The sequence below is a fragment of the Hyperolius riggenbachi genome, chromosome 8 (assembly GCF_040937935.1).
Source record: "Hyperolius riggenbachi isolate aHypRig1 chromosome 8, aHypRig1.pri, whole genome shotgun sequence".
In the NCBI taxonomy this organism is placed as follows: domain Eukaryota; kingdom Metazoa; phylum Chordata; class Amphibia; order Anura; family Hyperoliidae; genus Hyperolius; species Hyperolius riggenbachi.
This window is the reverse complement of record NC_090653.1, coordinates 129,458,204-129,482,668: the sequence shown is the minus strand read 5'-3', so window position 1 is coordinate 129,482,668 and position 24,465 is coordinate 129,458,204. Positions and strand designations below refer to the sequence as shown.

Genomic DNA, 24,465 nt, shown 5'->3' with positions numbered 1-24,465 from the left:
CATTTATTCAACCAGGTAGGAGCAAAGTCCTTAAAGTTGATCTACATTCCTATTATGTTTTTGAATATCAACTAATGAGTAATTTTTTTTTGTTTCTTATCTGTATTCTCCTAATGCAGCCCTGAATCAAATAGTATCATCCTCATTATGGTATCTGGCAGGCATTTGGGCTGAAAAATGAAAGGTAATAAAACAGAATAAAAGTATATATCACCTCCTTAAATAGACCTTCCTCTGGTACCACATCCTCCACTTCTTTCTTCTACTTTCTTTCTTTTTCCCCTTTGTTTACTCAGCAAAGCCCTTTCAGCTGTCTACTAGATGTATCTTCTAAGATGGGGACCTTCTTCAACTCCTTCCAGTAAATGGCACTATGTGAAGATATTGACTTTGTGGAGAGAAGGGCTGTTGATAGGGCCGTCTTTATGTGGCTTTTAAAATGAGGAAGAAAGATATTTTCCCATCTTCTTATTGGCCAGTCAAGTCCAGCCAGGTCCATAATGTTGACAAATATTGTGTGAAATGGCCTAACCAACAGAGTAACCATGACTGTACAAAAAAAAAAAAAAAACAACAACACATCCCTGCACGTAACATTGATATTGTCTTTGCAAAGAAAACAAAAAAAAATTGTGGTGTTCTATGAATATGAACAGGGCAAACATTTTTTTCTGTGAAGCACTGGGATGTACAGCAAATCCGAACAAAGTATACAGTGGTGTTTTGTTGTCACATTCTAACTAGTCCTCTAAGTGTGCATCATGAAGAAAGTATGGTTCGGGCCTCTAGCCAACACATCGGAAAATGTACAGCATGGGATGACGTGTCATCCCAATTATAAAGCTTACAGAGTTTGTTGCTACAGGTACAAAGTACAGTACAGTGTCAGAAGGATCCAAAAGTAGTAATGGAGCAGAATTCACAAATAAATAATGAGTTTGCAGTCTACATTTTTGAATCTCAAGCAAGATTTACTAGGTAATGCCCAGTGATGTTGATCCAGGGATTTTATCTGATTGCCATCTGGAGTCGGGAAGGAATTTTTTCCCTTTTGGGGCTAATTGGACCATGCCTTGTAAGGATTTTCGCCTTCCTCTGGATCAACAGGGATATATGAGGGAGCAGACTGGTGTTGTACTTTGTCTCTGGTTGAACTCGATGAACGTATGTCTTTTTTCAACCCAAATAACTATGTAACTATGTTTAGCAGTAAGCAGAACCAAGAGAACGTGCAATTTTGTTAAATTATGGAGTCATCTAAAGGAAAACAGTGTCTGTGTTGTCATGGAACAGAACTCCTTTCTCACATCCTTTGCCTCCACCAATCACAGATTGCTTAGGTCATCAGAAACCAGGAAGAGCCCAAGCCTGTGAATGGATAAAGTGGCTGCTAACTAGTGGACTAGTGGAGTTAGCAGGAGTTGTAGAGATGCTGGAAGGTGGCTTTGTGAAGAAAAGTGGGCAGTGCTAAGTGTCCATATAGCTCTACTGTAAACATAATATAGTACACGGTTAGCGATATGGACAGATTTTTGATTATTTCAATGAACATCAGGGGACTTAATGCTACAAGACTTGCAAATTCCCAGTTCCTGAAAAATAATGCTGTAGAGTTTTGAAATTGCAGATTGCAATAAAATCCCTAACTTTTGCAGTTTGCATAAATTCTACACCACCACAAATGAAACATACTTTACTTTTGTAAGTCAATTGAAAATATATGTGCTTTATTTACAAAGATCTGTAATGAGAAGAAACTAGTCTGATATTTCCACATTGTGTATGCAACGATTTTCTCTAGTAAGACACAGCAAAGAGGCACTAAAGGTAAAACAAACAATAGCTAAGAATTAGCTACTGTCACACAGTCCAATTTATGTTTCTATAAATCAACTTGGAAATGGCGATCCCAAGCCCAGTTTTTTGTGCAGGATGGCTTTGAACCAATGTCATATTGCTCAGTCTCTGCGGTTTGAAGACTAGAGCTCAGACTAAGGCTACTCTGAGTTTCTTCACCAATCCAGGACTCCTCCTCCTGCTCAAGGGAATCCGAGACATCTTCCGCAAAGCAATAATCCCAAGGTTTCTTGGTTTTCCCATTGATATGCGCTGCCTTGTGTTTCTTGATTTTCAGCTTCCCATTGTGCAGGTGATGCCACAAATTTCTCTTTTGTGGGGGAGGAACAGCCAAGCTGATTTCACTGTCTGAGCTACAGCACAATTCCTTTTTACAGTTTTTCTCTTCAAGGCAGAAGGCACGATTCTTTAATTTTGACCTTTTTCTTTTGTATGTTCTTTGAACCTCAACCTCTGTGTCTGAATCCGACTCACTTGTTTCAGAGTCACATTGGTGGTGAAAGGTGGCTTTCCTTTGGCAGACCTTTGGTAACTTACATTTTGAACGTTTCTTGAAGTAAGACTGCAACAAATGACCTAGTATGTCCTTATGGTGGCACACCTGACTGTGACCAGAAGCACTGTATTGTTTCAGCTTTTTAAGTTGCTTAAGTTTTCTTTGCTTCCTGGATGCTCGCTTGATTTTCAGGCGTTTACCTGAGGTTTCACTAAATTCCTCACTGAAATATTCTGAAGTGCTACTTATTTCTTCCAACACCTTCCTTAGTTCACTGTTTGTTTCTGAGCTTGGGCAGTCGTCCTCAACAACTCGAGTTTTTTGACACTCAACTTCACAACTCTTTGGCAAGCGAGGCTTTATGATTTTTATTTGTACCTCATGTTCTCTTTCAGTTAGTATTTTTTGAGGTTCATTAGCAGTTTCTCTGCAAACAAGATTGTTCTGCGAGTGGTCGTTTGGTTCCTCCTGTATTATCTCCTCCCACCTACCACTGTCGTCTTCAGTTTCCTCCTCTAACTCAGGGATAAAGTTCATCTCTGAAAAATGTCCACTGAGGTTGTGTAGCTTTATTTGAAAGCTGTTTCCCTTCCACAGAACCAATCTCGGGCCCATTGTTTTGATAGGACACTCATCAGTTTCCAGAAATACTCTGGCATACTCAGGATAATGGTAGTGATTTAACAGATAATTAATAAACTCCTCAGTTTCATAAATTTTGCGCTTTTTCAGACGTCCATTATTAAAAGCCTCCTGAAGATGTGACAATTTAAATATGTTATGGTCATAATAGTGCTCTGGTAGATCTTGCATTTCATCTTCACCTTCAAACAATGGGCACTCCTTTTTATAGCTCCAGGCTTGGCAAGTTTTATCTCTATGTGAATTTAGTTCTTGAACATCATGTTTTTCATGTGCCTCAGCATCTTTGCACTTTTTAATTTTCACATGTCGCTTAACAGCCTTTTCTGTCTCATGTACACTTTGCACATCTGATACATGTGGGGACATCACTTTGCTATTCTCGGAATAGGTGGACACAGAAAAGTCACTGAGAACTGCTTCACGTTCACCTTTCATGTCCGCCTCTTCAAGTTCAAATTCACAGTTCATTTGCTCCTCTTCAAGTCTATTCACTTGTACCAGATCCTTTGAAGACAAAAGAATATAAACAGATTAGCATAAAAATTATTTAAAGCCTATCCCCAGGCAGAAATGAAAAACTTCTTGTAGGTAGAAAGGAAGGCCACCTCCAATCCCTGCAGCTTCTCTTCTGCATTTACAGGTTCCCTCTTACCTGATCCAGCAGCAAAGCCTGAAGAGAGTGTCTCCATCCAGCCTTTCCATCTGTTCCTTTCAGTCACCACCACTTGGGAAATTGGGCAGTGCCCATGTCAAAATAAAGCAGTCCTAGTACTTTAACACTGAGATGCATACAGATAGGTGGGGCTAACAGCCATTTAGGAAAAGGACACTGCTGGATATTCAGTGTGGTGACAGCAGTGCTGGGTAATAAGGAATCCAGTGAAGAAAAGAGAAGCAGAGAAGACTGGAGGATGCATTACCTTTTCTCCCCATAAGATAGTCCTGAGAGGGCTCACAGAATTCTACTTTAAAATCTACATAGTCTACACAAAGTGGACGTAGCCAACTTCTACAAATTGAAACTTCATGGAATAAACTCACTCTAGATTTCAGTACAAGTTATATGAATGCATTGTTTAAGATCTCTCCAGTTAAGAACATTCTGCAGAATACAGTGCAAATTGTATGACCGGATGTTGGCCTGTGCATCTTTCCAACAACCCCCATTTCTGCCAGTCGTGGCTAATGCACATGCGCAGTTCCATCCATGTGCCTCCTCAATTGTGCTCCCGTTGTCAAGAGCATGATCAAGGAGGTACACATATGGGACCACGCATGCATGGTAGCTGCAACTGGAGTTCCAGTTGCAAATGTTTCAGAGGGAACAGTGATACAATGGAAGAGACCCAGAGGTGGTGGCGGAGAAGGCAGTCAAGCGGCCTGCAAGCAGAGATGCTGTGTGGGGAGCGACTTAGTCTTGGGGCAGGCAGTCACACGGTGTGCAGGCAGAGATGCTGTGTGTGGGGACTGACTTAGTCTTAGACAGAGGTGCCTGGCTGTTCTACTGACCACATATGCTATTGCTCCGTTATTGCCTGATGAAGCGGGATCAAACCAGCGAAACGCGTTGCATATTTGGAGTTCATAAATAAAATATATTGACTGTCTTTACTACAGTCGTTGTGTGTCTACTTGGAGGAGGTAAGTCCACCACTACCTCCTCTATTTACCAAGAATTTGTTTTTTTAAGCTCATTTAGCTTCCCTTTATCCTTTTGGTGCCTCGGTTCTCCTGCATAACAGATGGGACCACGCATGCACAGTAGCTGCAACTGGAGTTGTTTCAGAGGGAACAGTGATACAATGGAAGGGACCCAGAGGACACAAAAGGGACCTGAAGGATTACAGGGGTGCCAATTCAGGTGTACTTTAATGAGATTTCCTTCAAGTGAATGACTCTCTAATGACCACGCAGGTAGTAGCACAATACTTTTTTTTACCCTTTTTTCTTTTTTAAATACATTAGACAACACACAGAACATTTATATCACGCTTTTTCTCCTGGCGGACTCAAAGCGCCAGAGCTCAAGCCACTAGGATGTGCTCTATAGGCAGTAGCAGCGTTAGGGAGTGTTGCCCAAGGTCTCCTACTGAATAGGTGCTGGCTTACTGAACAGAAAGAGCCAAGATTCGTACCCAGGTTGTCAGTAGAGATGGCCCGAACCTCCAATTTTCAGTTTGCGAACCGGGTTTGCACGAACTTTCGCGAACCGCAATAGACTTCAATGGGGAGGAGAACTTGGAAAACTAGAAACATTTATGCTGGCCACAAAAGTGATGGAAAAGATGCTTCAAAGGGTCTAATACCTGGCGGGGGGCATGGCGGAGTGGGATAGACGACAAAAGTCCCGGGAAAAAAATCTGGATTTGACGCAAAGCAGTGTTTTAAGGGCCAAAATCACATTGAATGCTAAATTGCAGGCCTAAAGTGCTTTAAAACATCTTACATGTGTATACATCAATCAGGGAGTGTAATTAGAGTACTGCTTCACACTGACACACCAAACTCACTGTGTAACGGACCGCAAACAGCTGTTTGTGTAGTAACGGCCGTGCTGGACTGGTGCGCACCATGGCAAGAGTGCAGGCCGTGGCGGTTTTCAAGCCCATATGGTCGCCGGGCTGAGGTAGCTGAATGACAGAACAGTGACTGTCCAGCTGATCAAATTTGGTCTGTCCACAATGAAGCAACGACCTTATTATCTTGGGTGTGCCCCCCCCCCCTCCCCAAAGACACTCATATAGCCGGCGATCATTGCTTCATTGTGATACGCAAGCCCCTTCACCGCGGCAAGGTAATGATCATGAAGGGGAATTGCCAAATGTACATGCCTTTTGTTTTTGCAGCCGCAGTGCAGCCAGAAAAATTAGGCCGGCATGTACATGCACCAGAAAAATTATTATAGCGGCCGCTGCTAGCAGCGGCCTTAAAAATTCAGGAATCCGCCTGGAGTCCTGGACGCTGTTGGTGGTATCGGAGAAGGCAGTCAAGCGGCCTGCAGGCAGAGATGCTGTGTGGGGAGCGACTTAGTCTTGGGGCAGGCAGTCACACGGCGTGCAGGCAGAGATGCTGTGTGTGAGGACGGACATAGTCTTCGAGTAGGCCTGACCGTGCTTTGCAGACCACGTGGTCAGATGGTCCCTTGACCCAATGCTGTGTGCCAGAGATGACACCACTTGCCTTTCAACATCACGGTACAGTTTGGGTACCGCCTTTTTTTGAGAAATAATTGCATATCTTCCACTGCGGTGTGTGGAATTGCTTTTGTGTGCTGCTTTCCCTCAGGTGGTCATCCCATTGCAGTTTGTGCTTTGTAATCATGTGCCTTCGTAAGGTAGTTGTCCCTACGCGGGTCTTGTTCTTTCCACGGCTCAATTTTCAGTGGCAGATAGTACAGATGGCATTGCTCTCATCTGAGGCAGACACAAAAAATTTCCACACCGCTGAGCCCTGGGGTGATGGCACTTTGGTGGTGGCGGCCGACTGAGTGTTAAGTGGGGTGCCAGAATCAGAGCAAGAGGAAGAAGATATGTCACGCTTCCGTGCGGAAGCTGAGAAAGATGAGGTGTTCTGTGTTAAATAGTCAACAACGTCCTGACAATATTGGGGGTTGATGGCTCGTGCCTTCCTCTGAACACTGTACTTTGGTCTCGGGCCACACGAAATCACAACAGCGTGACCTCGAACAGACCTGCCAGGTGGCCTGCCTCTGCCTTTTGTTTTGTCCATATTGGGGGGATGAAGTGAAAGGTATGCACTGACTTGACTAATACAATGTGCGGTCAGTCACACAGGTGCAGTTAACAGGTATGCACAGTGTGGTATATCACACTGCGTGTGCTCACGTAGGTAGGTGGGTGCACTGAATTGAACAACAGGTAGTAGGTATATGCAGTGATGGGTATTACATGTGCACCTGTCACACACAGACAGGCACAGTGACACTGACTGACAGGGCTGTGTATAATGCAAGTGGACTAAACACACAAAAAAAAAAAAAAAAAAAAAAGATGATCACAAGAACAAGATTAGCTCTCAAAAGAGCTGTTGAGGGGTGCTTTTTTTTAGCAATAACTATCAGCCAGGAGCAAGCTAATAAGCCTACAAGAACCTAACTAAGCTTTCCCTATGAGAGTCTGCAGCAGCTATCCCTTCACTAATTACTGCAGGCACACGAGTGAGTCCACTGCCTGCCTTTTATAAGGGGGGTGGGGCTCCAGGAGGGAGTGTAGCCTAATTGGCTACAATGTGCCTGCTGACTGAGATGTAGAGGGTCAACGTTGACCCTCATGATGCACGATGGGGCGAACCGAACTTCTGGAAAAGTTCCCGGTTCGCCGCGATCGCAAACCAAGGAAGTTCGCCGGGAACCGTTCAGGCCATCTCTAGTTGTCAGTGTCAAAGGCAGAGCCATTACCCTTAACCATTACAATATCCAGCCACTGCCATTAATGTTGGGGAATAAACCATACTGTATTTATTAGTCTTCTATTGCTGCATGTGTTACTGTTGGTAAGATCCACTGGCTTTCTATTAACAATGACTCCACAGAAAAGGAAGGTGAAGGTCACTACCAGAAACAAAGGCAGCAATAAAAGCTTTTCAAAAGTTCTAACTCTTCTGTGCTCCATTTTAACACTACAAAGGCTTTGGCAAAAGTTAGATTTAAAGACTAAACATTTATTTCACAGGACTTGCACAGCAACCCCCCTCCTAATTGCCCAAGAAAGTTCTTTTTTTTTTTTTTTTCTTTTTACCGGAATGCTGGACATTATAATTGCTACAATGATATTTATAAAGCAGGCTGGAAAATGTTACTGGTCATGGTCAATACAAATTAAGGAAAATGTGTGTCAGTGTCACAGTCACTTACCTGCCTGGGTCTGGTAGTTGGCACACATGGGTGCCTATAGGTGCTCCAGCATGTCCAACCGTGTTCCTATATGTGGGGACATGAATGGATGTGCACATTCATGTTCTACGTATCAGCGCAAGTCTTTGTGCTGAAACAGCATGCGGACAAACATTTATACATAGACAAACATGAGGTGTGTACACGTATTCTGCCCCAAAGCGGCAATTTAAGCTCGAGGAGAACCACTCACCAGGGCTGCAGTTTGTCTGTGTGTGGGAGTTTCTCCAGTGACCTAATCTAGAGTCTGCCTGTTCCTGCTGATGTTGATCCTGGCCTGTCTGACTACCTGATCTGTTGTCGACGTCTGCTTTGTATGACTGCCCACTCTGTTGCCAACCTACGCCTGTCGGAGAACCCGTTTAGCTGCCAAACTCTTGCCTGTCCAATAACCTGTCTTGCTGCACACCTATGCCTGTCTGAGAGCCTGCTTTATTGCTGAACCCTTGCCTATCAGAGTAAGGCCTAGTGTACACCTAAAACCTCTAGCAGATCTGCAGAACGCTAGGTTTTTGAAGCAGATTTCAGAGCGATTCTAGGCATGCTTAGAGAGGTTTTCTAAACATGCCTAGTGTTTTTTGTGTAGCAGATTACAAATATTGTTACAGTAAAAGCTGTTACTGAACATCTTCTGTAACAAAAACGCCTGGAAAACTGCTCTGATCTAGCGTTTTTCAGAGCGTTTTTCCACTTTCCTATACTGAAACGGCAGAAACGCCTCAGAAATCTAAAAAAAAATGCTGCAGCCCCTGAGCTTGCGTTTGTTGAAAAAATGAACCGCTCTGGTGTGCACCATCCCATTCACTTTCATCAGCCAAGCAGTTTTCCCCTGCAAACACTTTAGAAACCGCTCTGGTGTGCACCAGCCCTTCCAGCACTGTTGCCAAACTGCTGCCTGACTGCATTTTGCATTTACAACATTCTGACAACTGTTTGTTCACATGTCAAGCCATCATCCCTGCTTGGTCGTTTAACTCCTGCCCCTGCGACAGTGCAGTTTCTAGGCTAAAATGCACCCAGGGCAAGGGTGTAAAAATTGCGCCCCCCCTCCCACCTCCCCGAGCAAGGTATGGGTGCCCTCAGTATAGGTTAGCCAGGTCTAGTTGCACTTAGTATAGGTCCCCCCAGTATAGGTAGCCAAGAATAGGTACCCCAGTATAGGTAGCCAGGCATAGGTGAGCCAGTATAGTTGCCCCCGCTATAGGTTAGCCAGGTAGGTGCCTCCAGTATAGGTAGCCAGTATAGTTGCCCCCAGTATAGCTTAGATAGGCAGGCGCCCCCGGTATAAGTTAGATAGGTAGGTGCCCCAGTACAAGTTAGCTAGGTGGGTGCCTCTAATATAGGTAGCCAGAATAGTTGCCCCCAGCATAGGTTAGATAGGTAGGTGCCCACAGTATAGGTTATTTAGGTAGGTGCCTGCAATATAGGTAGCCAGTATAGTTGCCACCTGTATAGGCTAGCTAGGTAGGTACCCCCAATACAGGTTAGATAAGTGCCCCCAGTATAGGTTAGATAGGTAGCTGCCCCCCAGTATAGGTTAGATTAGGTAGATGCCCCCCAGTGTAGGTTAGATACGTAGCTGCCCCCCAGTGTAGGTTAGATAGGTAGCTGCCCCCCAGTGTAGGTTAGATAGGTAGCTGCCCCCCAGTGTAGATTAGATTAGGTAGGTGCCAACCAGTATAGGTTAGATAGGTAGCTGCCCCCCAGCGTAGGTCAGATTAGGTAGCTGCCCCCAGTATCAGGGGCGTAGCAATAGGGGGTGCAGAGGTAGCGACCGCATCGGGGCCCTTGGGCCAGAGGGGCCCCGAAGGGCCCTCCCTTAACTACAGAATTAGCTCTCTATTGGTCCTATGCTCATAATAATGACTTCTGTAGATACTTTGAATAGTAATAATCAGTAACACACTGTTCCCCATCCCCTTCTTGCACCTCTGACACTGTAGTTGCCATTGGCAGATTTTGGTGCGCCGTATAAATTGTTATGTATAGAGTGCTTGGGGGGCCCCATTGTAAAACTTGCATCGGGGCCCACAGCTCCTTAGCTACGCCACTGCCCAGTATAGGTTAGATAGGTAGCTACCCCCCAGTGTAGGTTAGATAGGTAGCTGACCCCCGGTGTAGGCTAGATTAGGTAGGTGCCCCCCAGTATAGGTTAGATAGGTAGCTGCTCCCCAGCGTAGGTTAGATTAGGTAGCTGCCCCCAGTATAGGTTAGATAGGTAGCTGCCCCCCAGTGTAGGTTAGATAGGTAGCTGCCCCCCAGTGTAGGTTAGATAGGTAGCTGCCCCCCAGTGTAGGTTAGATAGGTAGCTGCCCCCCAGTGTAGGTTAGATTAGGTAGCTGCCCCCCAGTGTAGGTGAGATTAGGTAGCTGCCCCCCAGTGTAGGTGAGATTAGGTAGCTGCCCCCCAGTGTAGGTTAGATTAGGTAGCTGCCCCCCAGTGTAGGTTAGATTAGGTAGCTGCCCCCCAGTGTAGGTTAGATTAGGTAGGTGCCCCCCAGTATAGGTTAGATTAGGTAGGTGCCCCCCAGTGTATGTTAAATTAGGTAGGTGCCCCCCAGTGTAGGTTAGATAGGTAGCTGCCCCCCAGTGTATGTTAGATTAGGTAGGTGCCCCCCAGTATAGGTTAGATAGGTAGCTGCCCCCCAGTGTAGGTTAGATTAGGTAGCTGCCCCCCAGTGTAGGTTAGATTAGGTAGGTGCCCCCAGTGTAGGTTATGTAGCGATGTACAGAGGCGCCGATAGGATAAAACACGATAAAAGGTTTAAAAAAATTCAGGTGGTGGTGGTGGACCAACCAACCCAAAACAGACTCGATGCTGTTGCTTAAATCAAACACGATTTATTCACATACTCCAAAAACATGTGAATAAATCATGTTTGATTTAAGCAACAGCATCGAGTCTGTTTTGGGTTGGTTGGTCCACCACCTGAATTTTTTTGAACCTTTTATCGTGTTTTATCCTATTGGCGCCTCTGTACATCGCTACATCAGTATAGGTTATTTAGGTAGGTGTCTCCAATATAGGTAGCCAGTATAGTTGCCACCTGTATAGGCTAGCTAGGTGCCCCCAATACAGGTTAGATAAGTGCCCCCAGTATAGGTTAGATACGTAGCTGACCCCCAGTGTAGGTTAGATAAGGTAGGTGCCCCCCAGTGTAGGTTAGATTAGGTAGGTGCCCCCCAGTATAGGTTAGTTAGGTAGCTGCCCCCCAGCGTAGGTTAGATTAGGTAGGTGCCCCCAAGTATAGGTTGGAAAGGTAGCTGCCCCCCCGTGTAGGTTAGATTAGGTAAGTGCCCCCCAGTATAGGTTAGATTAGGTAGCTGCCCCCCCAGCGTAGGTTAGATTAGGTAGGTGCCCCTCCAGCCAGCGTAGGTTAGATTAGGTAGCTGCCCCCCAGTGTAGGTTAGATTAGGTAGCTGCCCCCCAGTGTAGGTTAGATTAGGTAAGTGCCCCCAGTGTAGGTTAGATAGGTAGCTGTCCCCTATAATGGAGGGGGGAGCCGGAGCCACGGGGAGGGCAGCCCGACCTCTCCCTCCCTCTCCTGGGCGCCCTCCGTGCTCCCCCCTCAGATGCAGAGCGAGCAGCCAGGAAGCGCTGTTTACACCTCACCTGCCTGGCTCCAAGCCCTGCTCTCTCGCCGCCTGCCTCCTCTCTCTGCATAGATGCGGATACACACGCTGCTTCCGGCTAAAAAGGAAGCAGCGTGTGTATCCGCATCTATGCAGAGAGAGGAGACAGGTGGCGAGAGAGCAGCGCTTGGAGCCAGGGAGGTGAGTTGTATACAGCGCTTCCTGGCTGCTCGCTGTGCATCTGAGGGGGGAGCACGGAGGGCGCCCAGGAGAGGAGAGGGAGGGAGAGGTCGGGCTGCCTTCCCTGCGGCTCCGGCTCCCCCCTCCATTATAGCGCCCCCCTCCCAACAGCGCCCCGGGCGGCGGCGGCACGCCCCGCACGGCCCTAGAAACGGGCCTGCCCTGCGAGCTACAGGCAGAGCAAGAAGAGATGCCATACAGCACATGTGGATTGATATTTTGATATGCGCATTTGATCTAACCAATTTGTAAGTGCACTACTTTTTATATCTTCATTTATTAAATGGTTTTACACTATGTTGGACTTGTTTGGAGCATTTTATTAGGCGAAGAAATGAGGCAGCCATCGCCCACCGGAGTATCATTAAGCAATATCTGCTGGTCTGTGAGGGGTCAGCTCCAGTTCTGGTGAGCGCATTGTTGTGCATGCAGCCACTAGGTGGTGTAGGTGTGGGCACTAGTGTTGGGCGAACAGTGTTCGCCACTGTTCGGGTTCTGCAGAACATCACCCTGTTCGGGTGATGTTCGAGTTCGGCCGAACACCTGATGGTGCTCGGCCAAACCGTTCGGCCACATGGCCGAACTAAGAGCGCATGTGATTGGCCGAACGGGTCACGTGGTTCGGACCCGAACGCGCTCTGATTGGCCGAACGGTCACGTGGTTCGGGTAAATAAATACCCGAACCACGTCATATCTCCGCCATTTCTCTGTGGGTTTAGCTTTGGGTAGGCAGGCAGGGTAGTTCGCTCTCCAGCCACGCTAGCCAGGGTCCCCCCCAGTCATTGTGTGTCGCTGCTGGGAACAGTAGTACACCGCTCGCTCAGCCACACTATATATAGCATTGTTTACTGCCACTGTGTACCTCGCTCAGCCACACTATATATAGCATTGTTTACTGCCACTCTGTGTACACGGCTCAGCCAGACTATATAGCATTGTGTGTACTGCCACTGTGTACCTCGCTCAGCCAGACTATATAGCATTGTTTACTGCCACTCTGTGTACACCGCTCAGCCAGACTATATAGCATTGTGTGTACTGCCACTGTGTACCTCGCTCAGACAGACTATATAGCATGGTTAAAAAACAAAGGATCCTTGCGCTCCTCTTTCAGAAACTGCAGACACACTCTTTCACATATACAAATCTTCTTAGCTCCTCAGTGCAATGCCATGTGCAGCTCCATAAACTGGGCAAAAGACAATTCTAAAAAGAAAAAGATGGAGCGCACAATGGTGCATTACCCAAGGTGGGCTTTTATTCGCAAAAGAATATTGGTACTTACAAGATAGGAATAAAAACAACGCTTTCTCAGCGGTACAGCCACCGCTTCAACCTATGGACGATTCAGCAGCGCGCCGCTGCTGAATCGTCCATAGGTTGAAGCGGTGGCTGTACCGCTGAGAAAGCGTTGTTTTTATTCCTATCTTGTAAGTACCAATATTCTTTTGCGAATAAAAGCCCACCTTGGGTAATGCACCATTGTGCGCTCCATCTTTTTCTTTTTAGAATTATATAGCATGGTTTACTGCCACTCTGTGTACACCGCTCAGCTCAGCCAGACTATATAGCATTGTGTGTACTGCCACTCTGTGTACACCGCTCAGCCAGACTATATAGCATTATGTGTACTGCCACTCTGTGTACACGGCTCAGCCACACTATATAGCATTGTTTACTGCCACTCTGTGTACACGGCTCAGCCACACTATATAGCATTGTGTGTACTGCCACTCTGTGTACACCGCTCAGCCAGACTATATAGCATTGTGTGTACTGCCACTCTGTGTACACCGCTCAGCCAGACTATATAGCATTGTTTACTGCCACTCTGTGTACACCACTCAGCCAGACTATATAGCATTGTTTACTGCCACTCTGTGTACACCGCTCAGCCAGACTATATAGCATTGTTTACTGCCACTCTGTGTACACCGCTCAGCCAGACTATATAGCATTGTGTGTACTGCCACTCTGTGTACACGGCTCAGCCAGACTATATAGCATTGTTTACTGCCACTCTGTGTACACCGCTCAGCCAGACTATATAGCATTGTTTACTGCCACTCTGTGTACACCGCTCAGCCAGACTATATAGCATTGTGTGTACTGCCACTCTGTGTACACCGCTCAGCCAGACTATATAGCATTGTGTGTACTGCCACTCTGTGTACACCGCTCAGCCAGACTATATAGCATTTTTTACTGCCACTCTGTGTACACGGCTCAGCCACACTATATAGCATTGTTTACTGCCACTCTGTGTACACGGCTCAGCCATACTATATAGCATTGTGTGTACTGCCACTCTGTGTACACCGCTCAGCCAGACTATATAGCATTGTGTGTACTGCCACTCTGTGTACACCGCTCAGCCAGACTATATAGCATTGTTTACTGCCACTCTGTGTCTGCTGGGAACAGTAGTACACCGCTCACCCGCCACTGTATAGCATTGTGCTCTGTGTCGCTGCTGGCAATAGTGGTACACCGCTCACCCACCACTGTATAGCATTTCTGTACTGCCACTGTACTGCTGCCAGTCAGCGTGTACTTTAAGGATAAGTGAAATGAGGAAGAAATCCGGTGAAAGAGGGAGGGGCAAGGGAAGAGGTGTTTCCCCTGACGGTTCACGTACAGGCCACAGGGGAGCACCCAAGAAAACCCACTCAATACCGCCCATGTTGTCCAGGACAACAACCCTCACAGATCCAAAAGAACAGGACCAGATAATTACTTGGATGACCTCTCAAGCGTCCAGCAGTGGGTTAAGCAGCACCAGCACATCACGCACGAGGTCCGAGTCCTCAGCCAGTTACAAGGAGCCAGTGGGCACAAAGCTGACACAACCGGCAGCGACACCACGCACACAACTGCCAGATAACCAATCCGATGAATTACCTCAGGACACAATGGGGTATTCGCAGGAGCTATTCCCAGGCCAACAAACTTCCACCTTTGAAAGGTCAATGGAGGAACAGCCAGAAATGTTGTGCCCGGATTCACAACCATTAACTGTGGGAAATGCACCGGGTACTGAAATACAAGGCGAGTCCGAGGACTTTGAAACCCAAATCCCAGAGCAAGTTGGGCAGGAGGGGTTGCAATTGCAGGAGGTCGGCCGAGAAGCTCTGGAAGACGACGTTGGAGTGAGCTGCGCAGAGGTTGTTCTGGGGAGCTCTACTCCACGGCGGCGGCCCCCCACAATGACATATGACGAGTTTGAGGATATGGAAGAGGAGGGTATGGACAATGTGGACAGAGACCCAGATTTTGTTTGTGAACGAGAACATCGCCGTCGTAGCAGCAGCACAGATGAGTCTGTTGAAGAACCCACTGCTGCACGAGTTCGCCTTGTGCCACAAGGTAGGCCGGGCGCAATTTCAGGCACCACAAGCGTGGAAGTTCAAGTGAGAGGCAAAAGAGGAGCAAACAAAAATCGCCAGCAAGGCAGGTGCTCCAAAGTCTGGGCTTTCTTTGAAGACTGCACTGAGGATGTTACCATGGCGATTTGCAAGGTGTGCAAGACCCGCCTGAGCAGGGGGAAAAGTATTAACAACCTCTCCACCACCAGCATGAGCCGCCACATGCTATCCAAACATCCCACTCTTTGGGCAAACGCGGCAGGACAGGGTACCAGCAACACTGCCTCCCTTGGGTTCACCAGACTCACCACCAGACCCGCCTCAGCAGCAGCAGTAGCCCAGCCATTGCGTGGTTCACAACATTCACAAACATCAGACGATGCTGACACTGTCACTTTCCGGAGTAGTGCTCTTGAGGTCTCCCAGTGTTCATCAAACACAACAACCAACAGCCCTTCCGTGTGCAGCGCTACGGTTCAGTTGTCTGTGTCAGAGATGTTTGAGCGCAAGAGGAAATTGCCAGCAAATGACCCCCGGCCCGTGGCAGTAACAGCCAGCATAGCCAAGCTTCTGGCCTGCGAAATGCTGCCATATCGAGTGGTGGAGACAAACAGCTTCAAGGGCATGATGTCAGTGGCCATCCCACGTTACGTGGTTCCCAGCCGCTACCACTTTGCGCGCTCTGCAGTGCCTGAGTTGCATGAGCACGTGGTCAGCAAAATAACCCGAAGCTTGAAGAATGCCGTTGCCTGCAAGGTTCACCTCACCACTGACACCTGGACGAGTGCGTTCGGCCAGGGTCGATACATCTCCCTTACCGCGCACTGGGTGAACCTTGTGGAGCCTGGCAGCGATTCCTCACCTGCTACGGCGCGGGTGTTGCCCACGCCGCAAACAGCTGCACCGCTGTCCCTCCCACTGGATAACAACAGCAGCACCTACCTCTCTGACTCCTTCTCCTCCAACGCATCTCAAAGCTGTACCTCATCCGGAAACGCTAACCCAGCACCAGCAGCAGTAGGATCGTGGAAGCAGTGCAGCACAGCTGTTGGCATGCGTCAGCAAGCGTTGCTGAAGCTGATCTGCCTTGGGGATAAGCAGCACACAGGGGAGGAAATTTGGAGGGGAATAAAGGAACAGACGGATTTGTGGCTGGCACCGCTGGACCTGAAACCGGGCATGGTTGTGTGTGATAATGGGAGTAATCTCATTCGCACTTTAAGGTTGGCTAAGCTGACACACATCCCTTGCCTGGCGCACGTGATGAACCTAGTAGTTCAGCGGTTCCTGAGGACATACCCAGGCGTGGCCGATCTTCTGTTGAAGGTGCGTCGAGTGGCCAATCATTGTAGAAATTCCAGTACTGCTTCGGGGGCACTCGCCAAGATGCAGGAGCGCTTCAATCTCCCCCACCATCGCTTGCTGTGTGATGTCCCTACGCGTTGGAATTCTACGCTGCACATGCTAGCCCGCTTTTGTGAGCAGAAGAGTGCAGTGGTCCAGTACATGACGGCGCAGTACCGAGGCGCATCCGGACAGCTGCCAAGCTTCTGTGGATCCGATTGGGCCAACATGTTGGACCTCTGCCAAGTCCTCCAAAATTTTGAGCAATCCACGTTGCTTGTGAGCAGTGACAACTCTTCAGTCAGCATTACCATACCACTGCTGTGTTTACTGAAGAGGTCAATGTTGAAAATCAAGGAAACAGCTGTCATGATGCAACTGGGGGAATCTGAAGGAGAAAACGATCAGCGTGATGGTACCAACATCAGGCCATCCGCCTCAGGAAACGCTGGCCCCAGCAGCTATGACGAAGAAGAGGAGGAGGAACAGCTGGAGTTGGAGCAGGAATTTCATGCCACCACTGACGAGGGCCAGAGCGGTGCACGTTGGACTTCCACAATTCAGCGCGAATGGTCAGCAGAAGCAGACCAGGAGGAAGGTAAAGACTATGATGCATCACAACAACTATCACAACGCTCACAAGAGGATGATGAGGATTCTGGTAGGACTCTGGCACACATGGCTCAATTCATGCTAGACTGCATTGAACGTGACCCACGCATTGTGCGCATTCTGGACAACACCAATTACTGGGTTTATACCCTTCTGGATCCACGGTACAAACACAATGTTCCAAAACTGCTTGAAGAAAGAGTCAGACAGGTCAAAATGGAAGAATACCAGCAGGCCCTTGTGGAGACTTTAGAGAGGAGATTGACATCCTCCCCCTCCTCTAGCCAGTTGTACGCCGACAGACTGACTTCCGCAAACCCAGGACGACCAGGAGGGCAGCAAACAACGCAAGCCGCAGCTAGTGCCCAAAAGGGAATGGTATTGGCAGTGTCCTTGGAGTGGGAAAATTTTCTGACACCCATGCAGCAGCAGCCCACTGAACAGCAAGCGTGCAGATCCACCTCCAACACCGATCGCCTGGAGAAGATGGTCAAGGACTACATGTCAGATGACGTAGCTGTGTCGAACAATCCATCTGCACCCTTCAACTATTGGGTATCGAAGCTAGACACCTGGCACGAACTGGCAATGTACGCAATAGAGGTGCTGGCTTGCCCGGCAGCCAGCGTTATGTCGGAACGCTGTTTCAGTGCTGCCGGAGGCATCGTCACAGATCGGCGTATCCGCCTCTCCACAGAAAATGCAGACCGTCTGACTCAAATTAAAATGAATCAATCCTGGATTGGAAACGACTACGCAACACTCCAGGACCCCAACCAAGTAACATGACCAATGAACATCTGGGATGGTTTAGCGTTTCCGGTCCCTGTTTATTGAGCCTCTCATCTGTATTACATTTATGACTGCATGGCGGCAAAAAGCATTGCTGCTGTATCCGCACGCTTTTTGTCCTCATGCAAGGCCTGGGTTGTTGTGTCTCAAAAAGCATGGCCTTCTCCTCCTGCGCCTGCTCCTGTTCCATCACGTGTGCTGCTGCTGCTGCTGCTGGGTTAGCGTTGCCGGTCCCTGTTTATGGAACCTCTTATCTTTATTACATTTATGACTGCATGGCGGTACAAAGCATGCTATCCGCACGCTTCTTGTCCTCATGCAAGGCCTGGGTTGTTGTGTCTCACAAAGCGTGGCCTTCTCCTCCTGCGCCTCCTCCTGTTCCATCACGTCTGCTGCTGCTGGGTTAGCGTTGCCGCGTGGTCCCTGTTTATTGAACCACTTATCTTTATTACATTTATGACTGCATGGCGGTACAAAGCATGCTATCCGCACGCTTCTTGTCCTCATGCAAGGCCTGGGTTGTTGTGTCTCACAAAGCGTGGCCTTCTCCTCCTGCGCCTCCTCCTGTTCCATCACGTCTGCTGCTGCTGGGTTAGCGTTGCCGCGTGGTCCCTGTTTATTGAACCACTTATCTTTATTACATTTATGACTGCATGGCGGTAGAAAGCATGCTATCCGCACGCTTCTTGTCCTCATGCAAGGCCTGGGTTGTTGTGTCTCAAAAAGCGTGGCCTTCTCCTCCTGCGCCTCCTCCTCCTGTTCCATCACGTGTGCTGCTGCTGGTGCTGGGTTAGTGTTACCGGTCCCTTTTCCTGGAACCTCTTCTCTGTATTACATTTATGACTGCATGGCGAAAAAAAGCATGTTACCTGTGCAAAGAAACATGACATTTTCCACGTTTAAAAGACAGTTTTTCCTTTGAAACTTTACAATCAATTCTCTCAAAAACTATAAGCTCTTTTTCAAATATTTTTTTCCTCTTGTACCCACTCCCAAGGTGCACATACCCTGCAAATTTGGGGTATGTAGCATGTGAGGAAGCTTTACAAAGCACGAAAGTTCGGGTCCCCATTGACTTCCATTATGTTCGGAGTTCGGCGCGAACACCCGAACATTGCGGCGATGTTCGGCGAACGTTCGCGAACCCGAACATCTAGGTGTTCGCCCAACACTAGTGGGCACCAGACACTGTTATTAAGGTGGAGTGTGACACTGGAGACATAAAAAGAAGGTTTTACACTATGTACATGTTTTTTATCTTTATTGCGAGATGCTGAGATTGGAAAAAAATCCGGAGTGAGTTGCTGTTGATCAATTTGAGCGCTATTTGCTGTCTTAGATTGGTCAGCAAAAAAATCTGGTGAGCGTATACATTTACATTAAGGTGATGGACAGAGGCGTAGCTAGGGCTTTCAGCGCCCGGGGACAAAGACTATTAATGCGCCCCCTAAGGTGAAGACTGCGCCGCGTATAGTTCCCAGTATGGGTAGGTAGTGCCCCAGTATAGCTAGTATAGTGCCCAGTATAGGTAGGTAGGGCCCCAGTATAGCTAGTATAGTGCCCAGTATAGGTAGGTAGGGCCCCAGTATAGCTAGTATAGTGCTCAGTATGGGTAGGTAGTGCCCCAGTATAGCTATTAAAATGCCCAGTATAGGTAGGGCCCCAGTATAGCTCGTATAGTGCCCAGAATAGGTAGGTAGGGCCCCAGTATAGCTAGTATAGTGCTCAGTATGGGTAGGTAGTGCCCCAGTATAGCTATTAAAATGCCCAGTATAGGTAGGGCCCCAGTATAGCTCGTATAGTGCCCAGAATAGGTAGGTAGGGCCCCAGTATAGCTAGTATAGTGCTCAGCATGGATAGGTAGTGCCCCAGTATAGCTAGTAAAATGCCCAGTATAGGTAGGTAGTTCCCCAGTATAGCTAGTATAGTGTCCAGTATAGGTAGGTAGTGCCCCAGTATAGCTAGTATAGTGCCCAGTATATAGGTATTATAGTGCCCCAGTATAGCGCCCCAGAGTCCCTCTGCCACGCTTCACTCACTGTCAATATCCCCATACAGACAGTGCTGTACGGTGTGGGTGCACTCTGCTTCTGGTCACCGTCCTCCTCTCCGCCTGGCAGCCCTGGGCTGGCTGATTTATCCAGTCCGGCTCCGAGCCTCCGACCACGCTGTCTAGGAAGGATGGGGCTGGCTCTGGCTGGTGGCGCCTCTGTCTGCTCTCTGCCGCTCTGCGCAGCGTCCCACTGCTATGGACGCTGCGCGGCGGTGTGGCAATGACGTGTGACGTCACTTGTGACGTCACTGAGTGGAGAGACTCGGCCGGTGCCGCTGGCGCTGAAGAAATAATACATTTTAAAGGAGAAAAAAAAAAAAAGGACACTGCAGCTGGGCGCCCTTGGCAACCATGCGCCCGGGGGCACTTGTCCTACTCCGACCCCCCCAAGCTACGCGTCTGGTGATGGAAAAGTGTTAGCACGTTGGAATTGGCACAGCACGGGAATTTTTGGTGGTGGTTGCATATTAAAGTGTTGGAGTAATAACAGGACTTCACTATATCTATGTTTTTCTGTTTCTTCTTTCTCTCTCCCTACATGTGAGGTTCACTGACTCTGGATGAAGAAATGGGGAGTATAAGAGAGACTATGGGCCTGATTCACAAAGCGGTGATAACTCAGTTATCACGCCTAAAAGACTTTAGGCGTGATAACCTTTGCACTAGCAAAGTTATCACCGCTTTGTGCTCTAACTCGCGCGCGCTAAGTCCCATAGGGCTTAATGGGCGCTTCGCGCGCAAAACTTTGCGCGCGGGAGTTCTCGCGAATTCCTTCAGATCACGCCTAAACTAAGTTTAGGCGTGATAAAGGGCTTTTCACAGGCATGCAAAGTGTTTGCACCGCTTTGTGAATCAGGCCCTATATGTTTGCAGTGGCGTAGCTAAGGAGCAGTGGGCCCCGATGCAAGTTTTACATGGGGCCCCCAAGCACTCTATACATAACAATTGATACGGCGCACCAAAATCTGCCAATGGCAACTACAGTGTCAGAGGTGCAAGAAGGGGATGGGGAACAGTGTATTAACCCTCCTGGCGGTCTATTAAAAACCGCCAGGGGGCAGCGCAGCCGTTTTTTTAATTTATTTATTTTTTTAAATCATGTAGCGAGCCTAGGGCCTCCGGCGATAGGCGATCAGGAAATCCCGTTCAAAGAACGGGATTTCCTGGAGGGCTTCCCCCGTCGCCATGGCGACGGGGCGGGATGACGTCACCGACGTCATGGACGTCGTGACGTCTAAGGGAGTCCCGATCCACCCCTTGCCGCTGCCTGGCGCTGATAGGCCAGGCAGCGCAGGGGTCTAGGGGGTGGGCTGTCTTGCGACGCGGATAGCGCCGATCGAGCGCGCGGCGGCGGCGATCGAAGTGCTGACGCAGCTAGCAAAGTGCTAGCTGCGTTCAGCAAAAAAAAAAAAAATTACTCAAATCGGCCCAACAGGGCCTGAGAAAACCTCCTGCGCAGCTTACCCCGGAACTACGTTCGGGGTTACCGCCAGGAAGGTTAATGATTAATACTATTAAAAGCATCTATAGAAGTGATTATTACCAGCACAGGACCAATAGAAAGCTAATACTGTGATAGAGGGTGGACCTTTTGGGGCCCCTCTGGCCCAAGGGCCCCGATGCGGTCGCTACCTCTGTCTGCACCCCCTATTGCTACGCCACTGTATGTTTGTATGGACTGATTGGAGGATTATATTTAGGTCATTTTATGCTGTAGAGCGCTAATGCAGTCTATATAATTATAAGTGTAGTCGCTGCAGGAGAGAGGAGGAAACCACAAAGCTTTACAAATAAAGGACGTCTGGATAGCATCCTCCACTTGTCACAAGCATCGGTCATTGCTACTTAGAAAGCTACTGATAAAAATGTATTTGTAGAAAACACTCACATTTACTTTGTCCAGAAGGACAGTGAGGAGCTGGATTGACTCCAGCCTTCTCTGAGCAAGTAACAGTTTCCGGTCTTCCCATTCTTGTGTATCCTCAACTGCATCTTCAGGGCAGGCTTGCTGCTGGGTCAGCTTCTGCTCCCGCCGCTGTCTCTGGAGCTTCTTCTTCAGCCTGGCTCTCCTTCTTCTGGCTCTAGCTTTTTTTTCCTCCATTTTTCTTTTTCTGTGTAGCCAAACAACGCATTATAAAATTGCCATCTCAGTTTTGCCTGGTTGTATACCAAATGTCCAGGGTGTAAAGTTAATGTACAGTATATACAGTACTAGCTTTGGTTATGTTATGTAGACCAGAGGTGCCCATTAGGTAGATCATGATCTACTGGTAGATCCTAAAGGACTTCTAGGTAAATCCCACACCACCTACCTGAGTGACATACGCATCATACTCTGTCTTTTTGATTTGGATGAGCTTAGTGCGATATGCTGTCCTGAAGTTATGCACATCAGTGTAGTAGAGGATTATGATGTTGCCAGATGCTAAATTACAATTTTGCTGGACACTGAGCATGATATGCTGAGACTCGATTTGGTCAAGCATTGTTCTATTTAGACCACTGAGGAGGACTCTGTATCTAATTCACTGGTGGCTTGTGGTAATCACTAATGGACTGCCGCTGTGCATGAGCTGCAGGTGTGGCTTGTGGTAATCACTAATGGACTGCCGCTGTGCATGAGCTGCAGGTGTGGCTTGTGGTAATCACTAATGGACTGCCGCTGTGCATGAGCTGCAGTTGTGGCTTGTGGTAATCACTAATGGACTGCCGCTGTGCATGTGCTGCAGTTGTGGCTTGTGGTAATCACTAATGGACTGCCGCTGTGCATGAGCTGTAGTTGTGGCTTGTGGTAATCACTAATGGACTGCCGCTGTGCATGTGCTGCAGTTGTGGCTTGTGGTAATCACTAATGGACTGCCGCTGTGCATGTGCTGCAGTTGTGGCTTGTGGTAATCACTAATGGACTGCCCCTGTATATGGGATGCAGTTGTGGCTCGTGGTAATCACTAATGGACTGCCTCTGTGCATGTGTTGCAGTTGTGGCTTGTGGTAATCACTAATGGACTGCCGCTGTGCATGTGCTGCAGGTGTGGCTTGTGGTAATCACTAATGGACTGCCGCTGTGCATGAGCTGCAGTTGTGGCTTGTGGTAATCACTAATGGACTGCCGCTGTGCATGTGCTGCAGTTGTGGCTTGTGGTAATCACTAATGGACTGCCGCTGTGCATGTGCTGCAGTTGTGGCTTGTGGTAATCACTAATGGACTGCCCCTGTATATGGGATGCAGTTGTGGCTCGTGGTAATCACTAATGGACTGCCGCTGTGCCTGTGCTGCAGTTGTGGCTTGTGATAATCACTAATGGACTGCCGCTGTGCATGAGCTGCAGTTGTGGCTTGTGGTAATCACTAATGGACTGCCGCTGTGCATGTGCTGCAGTTGTGGCTTGTGGTAATCACTAATGGACTGCCCCTGTATATGGGATGCAGTTGTGGCTTGTGGTAATCACTAATGGACTGCCGCTGTGCATGTGCTGCAGTTGTGGCTTGTGGTAATCACTAATGGACTGCCGCTGTGCATGTGCTGCAGTTGTGGCTTGTGGTAATCACTAATGGACTGCCCCTGTATATGGGATGCAGTTGTGGCTTGTGGTAATCACTAATGGACTGCCGCTGTGCATGAGCTGCAGTTGTGGCTTGTGGTAATCACTAATGGACTGCCGCTGTGCATGTGCTGCAGTTGTGGCTTGTGGTAATCACTAATGGACTGCCCCTGTATATGGGATGCAGTTGTGGCTTGTGGTAATCACTAATGGACTGCCGCTGTGCATGTGCTGCAGTTGTGGCTTGTGGTAATCACTAATGGACTGCCGCTGTGCATGTGCTGCAGTTGTGGCTTGTGCTAATCACTAATGGACTGCCGCTGTGCCTGTGCTGCAGTTGTGGCTTGTGGTAATCACTAATGGACTGCCGCTATGCATGTGTTGCAGTTGTGGCTTGTGGTAATCACTAATGGACTGCCGCTGTGCATGTGCTGCAGGTGTGGCTTGTGGTAATCACTAATGGACTGCCTCTGTATATGTGTTGCAGTTGTGGCTTGTGGTAATCACTAATGGACTGCCGCTGTGCATGTGCTGCAGGTGTGGCTGGTGGTAATCACTAATGGACTGCCGCTGTGCATGTGTTGCAGTTGTGGCTTGTGGTAATCACTAATGGACTGCCGCTGTGCATGTGTTGCAGTTGTGGCTTGTGGTAATCACTAATGGACTGCCGCTGTGCATGTGCTGCAGGTGTGGCTGGTGGTAATCACTAATGGACTGCCGCTGTGCATGTGTTGCAGTTGTGGCTTGCCTCTGTAGGTAGATTCTACCAGGTAGATCATTTTTAATTTTCAGAGTAGCCCGCAAGCTGAGAATGTGTGGGCACCTCTGATGTAGACTATATACAAGAGTTGTATTTGAATCTTAGCTCAAGTTAGGCCATGTTGCTCAGTATCTCTGTATATATGCCATCTAAACACTGTAGGGGTATGTTGTGTACTGACAGCTCCACAAACACGACAGTGCAAACAAGTAAAAACACAGAATCCAGGCTTATCACCTCAAGTTAGGACATTTAATTAAGGTATAAAAGCAAA

The 24,465-nt window shown here is 48.2% G+C and overlaps 1 protein-coding gene across 4 annotated transcripts in view; it reads right to left on the bottom strand.

Annotated features, from left to right (window-relative positions):
* Nucleotides 1–1,727: 1,727 nt before the first annotated feature.
* Nucleotides 1,728–24,465, bottom strand: part of LOC137529105 (A-kinase anchor protein 17B-like) — a 221,502-nt gene continuing 198,764 nt past the window's right edge. For all 4 annotated transcript variants that reach the window (XM_068251082.1, XM_068251080.1, XM_068251079.1 and 1 more), the window contains exons 4-5: nt 21,778–22,000; nt 1,728–3,502 (exon numbers count right to left, since the gene is read on the bottom strand). In XM_068251082.1, the coding sequence (XP_068107183.1) occupies nt 1,883–3,502; nt 21,778–22,000 (1,843 nt within the window). In that variant the 3' untranslated portion in view covers nt 1,728–1,882. The remainder of the gene's footprint in view (nt 3,503–21,777; nt 22,001–24,465) is intronic.